The sequence below is a fragment of the Oncorhynchus nerka genome, linkage group LG10 (genome assembly GCF_034236695.1).
Source record: "Oncorhynchus nerka isolate Pitt River linkage group LG10, Oner_Uvic_2.0, whole genome shotgun sequence".
NCBI lineage: Eukaryota > Metazoa > Chordata > Actinopteri > Salmoniformes > Salmonidae > Oncorhynchus > Oncorhynchus nerka.
Genome location: NC_088405.1, coordinates 69,872,923 through 69,883,366, shown reverse-complemented (window position 1 = coordinate 69,883,366; position 10,444 = coordinate 69,872,923). Strand labels below are relative to the sequence as shown.

General features: G+C 43.4%; 1 protein-coding gene across 1 annotated transcript in view; it reads right to left on the bottom strand.

Annotated features, from left to right (window-relative positions):
- Positions 1-316: 316 nt before the first annotated feature.
- LOC115135925 (transient receptor potential cation channel subfamily V member 1-like) overlaps positions 317-10,444 on the bottom strand; it is a 25,735-nt gene continuing 15,607 nt past the window's right edge. Inside the window, exons 11-17 of the mRNA XM_029671145.2 lie at positions 9,980-10,145; positions 9,609-9,675; positions 3,053-3,254; positions 2,745-2,889; positions 2,482-2,606; positions 1,937-2,055; positions 317-784 (exon numbers count right to left, since the gene is read on the bottom strand). Coding sequence (XP_029527005.1) covers positions 666-784; positions 1,937-2,055; positions 2,482-2,606; positions 2,745-2,889; positions 3,053-3,254; positions 9,609-9,675; positions 9,980-10,145 — 943 coding nt within the window. The 3' untranslated portion in view covers positions 317-665. The remainder of the gene's footprint in view (positions 785-1,936; positions 2,056-2,481; positions 2,607-2,744; positions 2,890-3,052; positions 3,255-9,608; positions 9,676-9,979; positions 10,146-10,444) is intronic.

Below are 10,444 nucleotides of genomic sequence, written 5' to 3'. Positions count from 1 at the left end.
TTAGGTTAGTTATAAAAATCTTTGGCGTTATCTTTTTGGTTATTACTATACTTATGGCTCAACCCATTGGTTTCTGGGACCAATCAGACGGTCCAAATGTGTTCGCATTCAATAAAGGTCTAAGAGCCAAATCCAGACTCATTGCAGAGAAGAAACAAACCTTTGTGGGTGTGGCTTTCGGTCTGAGGAATTAGTCTGGGTAGCCAGGTAAGTATGTCAATACATTAGTTCGTTAAAATAACCATATATTTATACAGTTTTCCAGTTATGTTATTGCTAAATTTTAAGTAAACATATGAGGATTAAGGACCACTACTGCAATGATTTCCTTTATTAAGATCTCATCTCTACGATTTGCTCAACACAGATTGCAGTCATTTTAGGGCACATAGATTTAACAGAATAACAATCAGCTTGAAGTATAAATAAATCAATGTTGTAAATCACAATAACAGTGGAGTGAATGTGTTTCTTTGGCTGTTTAAACCTGCCCTCTAGAGGCTAGAACCCTCCACTACCCTCCTATTAACCACACGATAGGACTAAACCAGAGTACATATACATTTTAGCAATTTCATGAAATCTGTGCATAGGTAAAACAACCAAACATCACAATCATTGCAAGAAAGAGAACCATCTAGGTCAGGAGGATGCGAGAGCAGACTTCAGACATGGTTGAGAGGAGACAGAGAGGACATCTCTGTGCTCTCTACTTGTGTTTGTTGCTGAGGCTGTGTATGTTGTCTTCGACTGACATTTCCCAGGAACCCCCGCCAGCTCCTCTCTGTAGAGAAAAAGGAGTTTGAAATGTTAATCTGTATGCACTCAAATGACTGATACAGTATATTAATGTCCATATACACTCAAGTGGCCAGTTTATTAGGTACCCCGTTCACGAAAATGGTGGCCGTGGCTTGCTATATAAAGCAGGCAGGCGGGCATCGAGGCATCCCATTACTGTTCGATTGAACATTTGAATGAGCAAAAAGAGTGACCTAAGTGACTTTGAGCGTGGTATGATCGTTAGTGCCAGGTGTGCCGGTGTTGTGCCGAAAATCTCCCCCCTGACATAATTCTCCCCCCTTTCACGTTCTTCATTGCTGCCCATGTCACTGTATTTGACTCTAGTGACAAAATTAAGGAAATTAGAAGGGGTGATTCTGGCAGGGGCACAACATTGTTCCAGTATCTCAGAAACGGACACCCTCCTGGGCCTTTTACGCACAACAGTGTCTAGGGTTTACTGAGAATGGTGTGACAAACGAAACACATCCAGTCAACGGCAGTCCTGTGGGCAAAAACAGCTCGTTGATGAGAGAGGTCGAAGATGAATGGCAAGAATCGTGCAATCTAACAGGTGGGCCACAAACAGGCAAATAACGGCGCAGAACGGCATCTCGGAATGAACAACTCGTCTGTTCTTGTCACAGATGGGCTATTGCAGCAGACCACACCAGGTTCCACTTCTATCAGACAAAAACAAGCTGGACCACCAACACTGTACAATTGAGGAGTGGAAAAACATTGCCTGTTCCGACGAATCACCGTTCCTGTTGCGTCAATCTGATGGCAGAGTCCAGATTTGGCGTAAGAAGCATGAGTCCATGGCCCCATCCTGCCTGGTGTCAACGGTACAGGCTGGTGACAGTGGTGTAATGGTGAAGGGAATATTTTCCTGGCACAGATTAGGTCTCTTGATACCAATTGAGCAACGTTTGAATGCCAGACCTTGTAGAATCCATGTCCTGAAGAATTCTGGAGGAAAAGGGTGGTCCGACTCGGTACTAGATTGGTGTACTTACATTTGAATAGTACTGATTAGGACAGAAGAATATTATGTGATCCAGAAGGTGTAAAAATGCCTCCAACCAAAAACTAATTGTTTTTCTCTCTCTCCCAACACACACACAAACGGACACACACACTAGGCCTATACCTCTGCCTAGCGTTCTGCTGCTGTGTGTAGGGGACAGCTTGGACGTATCTCCGCTCCCTGGATCCTCATTGATTATTCCCAGGTTGGTGTTCCATTTGTTCCAGTTGACTTCCTCCACTCTGAGAGGACAGACAGATAGACAGACACATGCTCCAATTACTGTCCCTGAGTGTATGACACATCCATCAGCTGTCACAGAAAGCAAATCAATGATGCAGCACACCATGTACCAGGCTGTGGTGCTGCTGTGCACAGCGGCTGTGGAGTGCATTCAGTCATTTAATTCTAGACGCACAATTACACAGCTGGGGTTGTATGAGGGACTTTAAATTATATTTTCCTGATATGATGGGTTCCTGTCTAAATGGGTTAGTGTTGGGAATGATTGTCATGCTATTGATATTGGACACAATCAAATCTATAGAATGTTATCCAATAGGAATGTACAGGTATGTTCACTTGTACTTTTGTCAGATACATTTTTTCATTTGATCTATTCTCTCATCATTGATTCAACATCTACAGTATGTAAATAAATTGGCCACCTGAAGCACCATCGGCGGTCTTTCTCTCCAGCCCTGGTCCCCAGGTCCTTGTCCACCCCAGAACGAAGCCTCCTTCTCAAGCAGCGAGGCAGGCTCCTTTCCAGATCCAGGATGGTGAGGGCCCGCTGTAGACACACGTGTTCATTACAATTAATGAGCTAAGATGAAACTATCCACAAAAACAAACAACACATAAAAAATTGTGCCATTTCCCTGTCAGTCAGTACATCTGTCTGTCTGCCAGTGAACCCATGGTGGATCACCTGTAGTTTCCAGATGCTGGTGCTCTCCAGGGACATCTTCTCCACAGTGCGGCTCATGAGGGCGATGAGCATGTTGAGCAGCAGGATGTAGGTGAGCACGATGTAGGAGATTAGCAGCATGTAAAACACTTCCTTGTACTGGTACCTAGAAAAAACACATTCCTAATTGCCTAAATAACTGCCCATTTCCCCACCATGATAGCTAGTACAGTATATGGAAGCAAAAATGGCTGTCTTGGCATCACTCAGGTGGATGCTAGACATGTCTATCTAAATAGCCTTTTAGCATCTGGAAAATCAATTATTACCCCTCTGTGAACTCCAGGTCTCCCATGCCGATGGTGAACTTGAACAGCTCCATGATAGTGTGAGAGATGTTCCTGAAGGTGGGTTTTATACACGAATCCTCAGTGGGAAGGAAAAAGGTACGACCTCTTCCATCTGTACTGTCTATTGGCTGTGCTGTATTATTGGCTGGCAAATCAGGTTCCATCAACAAAGTGACCACCGCTGTGGAGGGACAGAGAATGCTTTACTACGGTCCATTCACAGAGTTTTGTTTACATACAGGACCAGTCAAAAGTTTGGACACACCTGCTCATTCAAGGTTTTTTTGTTTTTTCTACTATTTTCTACATTGTAGAATAATAGTGAAGACATCAACACATATGGAATCATGCTGTAACCACAAAAGTGTTAAACAAATCAAAATATGTTTTATATTTGAGATTCTTCAAAGCAGCCACCCTTTGGCTTGATGACAGCTTCTAATCACACTTTATTTGTCACCGAATACAAGTGTAGACTTACCGTGAAATGCTTACTTACAAGCCCTTAACCAACAGTGCAGTTCAAGAGAAGTTAAGAAAATATTTACCAAATAAACTAAAGTAAAAAATAATAAAAAGAAACACAATAACATAACAATGAGGCTATATACAGGGGGTACCGGTACTGAGTCAGTGTGCGGGGTACCGGTTAAAGGTCATTTTCACATGTAGGTACAGTAGGGTGAAGTGACTATGCATAGATAATAAACAGTGAGTAGCAGTAGTGTACAAAACAATGGAGGTGGGGGTAAATGAAATAGTTCGGGGGCCATTTGATTAATTGTTCAGCAGTCTTATGGCTTGGGGTAGAAGCTGTTAAGGAGCCTTTTGATTCTAGACTTGGCGCTCCAGTACCGCTTGCCGGCCGGTAGCAGAGAAAACAGTCTATGACTTGGGTGTCTCTGACAATTTTATGGGCTTTCCTCTGACACCCCCTATTATATACTGTAGGTCCTGGATTGCAGGAAGCTTGGCCCCAGCGATATAGTGGGCTGTAAGCAATACCCTCTGTAGCGCTTTACGGTCAGATGCCGAGCAGTTGCCATACCAGGTGGTGATGCAACCAGTCAGGATGCTCTCGATGGTGCAGCTGTAGAACTTTTGGAGGATATGGGGACCCATGCTAAATATTTTCAGTCTCCTGAGGGGGATAAGGTTTTGTTGTGCCCTCTTCATGACTGTCTTGGTGTGTTTCGACCATGATAGATCGTTGGTGATGTGGACACCAAGGAACTTTAAACTCTCAACCCGCTCCATTACAGCCCTGTTGATGTTTGGCCCGCCTTTTCCTGTAGTCCAAAATCAGCCCCTTTGTCTTGCTCACATTGAGGGAGAGGTTGTTGTCCTGGCACCACACTGCCAGTTCTTTGACGTCCTCCATATAGGCTGTCTCATTGTTGTCGGTGATCAGGCCTACCACTATTGTGTCGTCAGCAAACTTAGTGATGGTGTTGGAGTCATGTTTGGCCATGCAGTCGCGGATGAACAGGGAGTACAGGAAGGGACTAAGTACACATCCCTGAGGGGCCCCAGAGTTGAGGATCAGCGTGGCATACGTGTTGTTGCCTAACCTTACCACCTGGGGGAGGCCCGTCAGGAAGTCCAGGATCCAGTTGCAGAGGGAGGTGTTTAGTTCCAGGGTCCTTAGCTTAGTGACGAGCTTTGTGGGCACTATGGTGTTGAACGCTGAGCTGTAGTCAATGAACAGCATTCTCACATAGGTGTTCCTTTTGTCCAGCTGGGAAAGGGCAGTGTGGAGTGCGATTGAGATTGCGTCATCTATGGATCTGTTGGGGCAGTATGCGAATTGGAATGGGTCTACGGTATCCAGGAGGATGCTGTTGATGTGAGCCATGACCAGCCTTTCAAAGCAGTTCATGGCCACCAACGTGAGTGCTATAGGGCGGTAATAATTTAGGCAGGTTACCTTCGCTTCCTTGGGCACAGGGACTATGGTGGTCTGCTTGAAACATGTAGGTATTACCGACTCAGTCAGGGAGAGGTTGAAAATGTCAGTGAAGACACTTGCCAGTTGGTCCGGTCATGCTTTGAGTACACATCCTGGTAATCCATCTGGCCCCATGGCTTTGTGAATGTTGACTTGTCTAAAGGTCTTGCTCACATCGGCTCCCGAGAGCGTAATCACACAGTCATCCAGAACAGCTGGTGCTCTTGTGCATGCTTCAGTGTTGCTTGCCTCGAAGCGAGCATAAAAGGCATTTAGCTCATCTGGTAGGCTCGCGTCACTGGGCAGCCAGCGTCTGGTTTCCATTTGTAGTCCGTAATAGTTTTCAAGACCTGCCACATCCAACGAACGTCAGAGCTGGTGTAGTAGGATTCGATCTTAATCCTGTATTGGTGCTTTGCTTGTTTGATGATTCGTCTGAGGGCCTAGCAGGATTTCTTATAGGCGTCCGGATTAGTGTCCCTCTCCTTGAAAGCAGCAGCTCTAGCCTTTAGATCAATGCGGATGATGCCTGTAATCCATGGCTTCTGGTTGGGATATGTACGTACGGTCACTGTGAGGACAACGTCGTCGTCGATGCACTGATTGATGAAGCCAGTGACTGAGGTGGTATACTCCTCAATGCCATTGGATAAATCCCGGAACATATTCCAGTCTGTGCTAGCTAAAGAGTCCTGTAGCATAGCATTCGCGTCGTCTGACCACTTCCGTATTGAGCGAGTCACTGGTACTTCCTGCTTTAGTTTTTGCTTGTAAGCAGGAATCAGGAGGAAAGAATTATGGTCAGATTTGCCAAATGGAGTGTGGGGGATAGCTTTGTATGCATTCTGTGTGGAATAAAGGTGTTGCACATGTGACATGCTGGTAATAAATTTGGTAAAACTGATTTAAGTTTGCCTGCATTAAAATCTCCGGCCACTAGGAGCGCTGCTTCTGGGTGAGCATTTGCTTGTTTGCTTATGGCCTTATAGAGTTGGTTGAGTGCGGTGTTTGTGCCAGCATCGGTCTGTGGTGGTAAATAGATGGCTACGAATAATATAGATGAGAACTCTCTTGGTAGATAGTGTGGTCTACAGCTTATCTTAAGGTACTCTGCCTAAGGCGAGCAATACCTCGAGACTTCTTTAATATTAGACGTCGCGCACCAGCTGTTATTGACAAAAAGGCGCACACCCCTACCCCTCGTCTAACCAGACATAGCTTCTCTGTGCTGCCGGTGCATTGAAAATCCCTCCCGCTCTATATTATCCTTGTCGTCGTTCAGCCACGACTCGGTGAAACACAGTTCTTAATGTCCCGTTGGTAGGACAATCGTAATCGTAGGTCATCAATTTTATTTTCCAATGATTGCATGTTAGGAAGTAGAATTGATGGATGTGGGAGTTTACTCGCTCGCCTACGGATTCTCAAAAGGCAGCCCAATCTGCGTCCTCTTTTCCTCTGTCTTTTCTCCACAAATGACGTGGATCTGGGCCTGTTGCCGGGAGAGCAGTTTATATTTTTTGGCGGATTCAAAGGAAAAAGCTTCTTCCAGTTCATGGTGAATATTCCCAGTTCTGATGTCCAGAAGTTATTTTGGGGCATAAGAGACAGTAGCAGCAACATTATGTACAAAATAAGTAAAAAAACAAACAAAATAGCACAATTGGTTACGGCATGTAAAACGTCACCCATCCTCTTCGGCACCATCTTAACAAGAGCTTTGCACACGCTTGGTATTCTCTCAACCAGCTTCATGAGGTAGTCACCTGGAATGCATTTCAATTTAGATGTGTGCCTTGTTAAAAGTTCATTTGTGGAATTTCTTTCCTTCTTAATGCATTTGAACCAATCAGTTGTGCTGTGACAAGGTAGGGGTGGTATACAGAAGATAGCCCTATTTGGTAAAAGACCACGTCCATATTATGGCAAAAAAACAGCTCAAATAATCAAAGAGAAACCATAGTCCATCATTACTTTAAGACATGAAGGTCAGTCAATCCGGAACATTTCAAGAACTTTGCAGTAGCAAAACCATCAAGCGCTATGATCAAATTGGCTCTCACGAGGATCGCCACAGGAAAGGAATACCCAGAGTTACCTCTGCTGCAGAGAATAAGTTCATTAGAGTTAACTGCACCTCAGAAATTGCAGCCCAAATAAATGCTTCACAGAGTTCAAGTAACAGACACATCTCAACATCAACTGTTCAGAGAAGACTGTGTGAATCCGACCATGGTTGAATCGCTGCAAAGAAACCACTACTAAAGGACACCAATAATAAGAAGAGACTTGCTTGGGCCAAGAAACACGAGCAATGGACATTAGATCAATGGAAATATGTCCTTTGGTCTGATGACTCCAAATTTGAGATATTTGGTTCCAACCGCCGTGTCTTTGTGAGACGCAGAGTAGGTGAAGGGATGATTTCCGCATGTGTGGTTCCCACCGTAAAGCATGGAGGAGGAGGTGTCATGGTGTGGGGGTGCTTTGTTGGTTACATTGTCCGATTTATTTAGAATTCAAGGCACACTTAACCAGCATGCCTACCACATCATTCTGCAGCGATACGCCATCCCATCTGGTTTGCGCTTAGTGGGACTATCATTTGTTTTTCAACAGGACAATGACCCAACACACCTCCAGGCTGTGTAAGGGCTATTATACCTAGAAGGAGTGTGATGGAGTGCTGCGTCAGATGACCTGGCCTCCACAATCACCCAACCTCAACCCAGATTAGAATGTTTGGGATGAGTTGGACAGCAGAGTGAAAGGAAAAGCAGCCAACAAGTGCTCAGCATATGTGGGAACTCCTTCAAGACTGTTGGAAAAGCATTCCAGGTGAAGCTGGTGGAGAGAATGCCAAGCGTGCGCAAAGGGTGGCTACTTTGAAGAATACAAAATATAAAATATATTTTTATTTGTTTAACACTTTTTTGGTTAGTACATGATTCCATATGTGTTATTTCATAGTTTTGATGTCTTCACTATTATTCTACAATGTAGGAAATAGTAAAAAATAAAGAAAAACCCTTGAATTAGTAGGTGTGTCCAAACTTTTGACAGCTACTGTAAATATACCCTACCATTCAAAAGTCTGGGGTCACTTAGAAATGTCCTCGTTTTTGAAAGAAAAGCCATTTTTTTGTCCATTAAAATAACATCCAATTGATCAGAAATACAGTATAGACATTGTTAATGTTGTAAATGACTATTGTAGCTGGAAGCGGCTGATTTTTAATGGAATATCTACATAGGCGTACAGAGGCCCGTTATCAGCAACCATCACTCCTGTGATCCAATGGCACGTTGTGTTAGCTAATCTAAGTTGATAATTTTAAAAGGCTAATTAACTTTTGCAATTATGTTAGCACAGCTGAAAACTGTTGTTCTGATTCTGAGAGTACCTCTGTCCACTGTCGGTGTTCTTTTGCCCATCTTAATATTTAATTTTTATTGGCCAGTCAGAGATACCTCTTTTTCTTTGCAACTCTGCCTAGAAGGCCAGCATCCATGAGTCGCCTCCTCACTGTTGATGTTGAGACTGGTGTTTTGCAGGTACTATTTAACAGGTACTATTTAACAAACTAGACACTCTAATGTACTCGTCCTCTTGCTCAGTTGTGCACCGGGGCCTCCCACTCCTCTTTCTATTCTGGTTAGGGCCAGTTTGCGCTGTTCTGTGAAAAGAGTAGTACACGGCATTGTATGAGATCTTCAGTTTCTTGGCAATTTCTCGCATGGAATGGCCTTTATTTCTCAGAGCAAGTATAGATTGACGAGTTTCAGAAGAACCCACAAAGGCTGAGTCTCCAGATACTCAACTTGTCTAAAGAAGGCCTAAAGAAGGCCAGTTTTATTGCTTCTTTAATCAGAACAACAGTTTTCAGTTGTGCTAACATAATTGCAAAAGGGTTTTCTAATGATCGATTAGCCTTTTAAAATGATAAACGTGGATTAGCTAACACAATGTGCCATTGGAACACAGGAATTTTTTATTTTTATTTTACTAGGCAAGTCAGTTAAGAACAAATTCTTATTTTCAATGACGGCCTAGGAACAGTGGGTTAACTGCCTGTTCAGGGGCAGAACGACAGATTTGTACCTTGTCAGCTCGGGGGTTTGAACTTGCAACCTTTCGGTTACTAGTCCAATGCTCTAACCACTAGGCTACCCTGCCGCCCCGGCAACACCCGAATGATGTTTGCTGATAATGGGCCTCTTTATGCCTACGTAGATATTTCATAAAAAATCTGCCGTTTCCAGCTACAATAGTCATTTACAACATTAACAATGTCTACACACTATTTCTGATCAATTTGATGTTATTTTAATGGACAACAAATGACATTTCTAAGTGACCCCAAACGTTTAAACGTTAGTGTGTATATATATATATATATATATATATATATATAATATATAATTTATATATATATATATAAATAAATCATATTGTTTGCTTGTATTCTCTAAATAGGTCTTTTGATGATGTTGGAAGAATAAACAAATACATTTTGAATTCATGAGCCACTGACAGGCTATGTTTGTGTCCCTGCGTGCAAAAGTGACAGAGGAGAGTTGAAATACCTGCTGAAAACCCAAAGAGGAAGGTAACGTAGACAAAGAGAAAGCGCAAGATATCACATAGGATCATCTACAAAGGGAAAAAAAAGAGAGTAAGAATGAGAGTATCAAATGAACTGTGGATTATAACTACAGCTCGGTCATAACACCAATGTTGTTCCAATGGTAGATACCCTGTGGCAATGAATCCTGTAGCTTCTCTGTAAGAGTGTCAAAGGGACTGAATTCTAGAGTCTCAGGGCAGGAGTGCTGATCTAGGATCAGGTCCCTTCTCTCCATGGAATTGTATTCATTGTGTTCTAAAAGGCAAGTGTTCCTATTTCAACACTCCTACTCAGACTCTTTGTGAAAACAGGCCCTGGTATCCAGTGTACCTTCTGTATCATGACACTGTAGATGCCCATGTGTCTGTATCCCCTGGAGAAGTAGAGCAGGTTGACCCAGCTGAGAGCCAGACACAGCACAAAAAAACCCAGGTACTCCTCCCTACCACAGCAGTACAGCACTGAGGAGGCCAGGAAGAAGATCGCCTGCAGAAAACTACACACAAAGGCAAGTTAAAGTCAAGCGTTGCATCAACTCACTGCGGAAGAGAGTTGGAATCACAGAGAGATAACCTCTGACACTAGTGAAACACAAACTTCCTACACACACATGCATAGAGCTGCCAAGAAACATTATCAACATGGCTTAGAAAAATGTATCCTAAGATGTCAGGATCAAAGATAGACTAGTACTGCGTTGGACCGCTCTGACTTCAGCATGTTATTATACAGTGTGTACCAGTAGGAGTGTGTGGGTCTAGCCCACAAGCTTGCAAGGCATTCTGAAAGATGTGG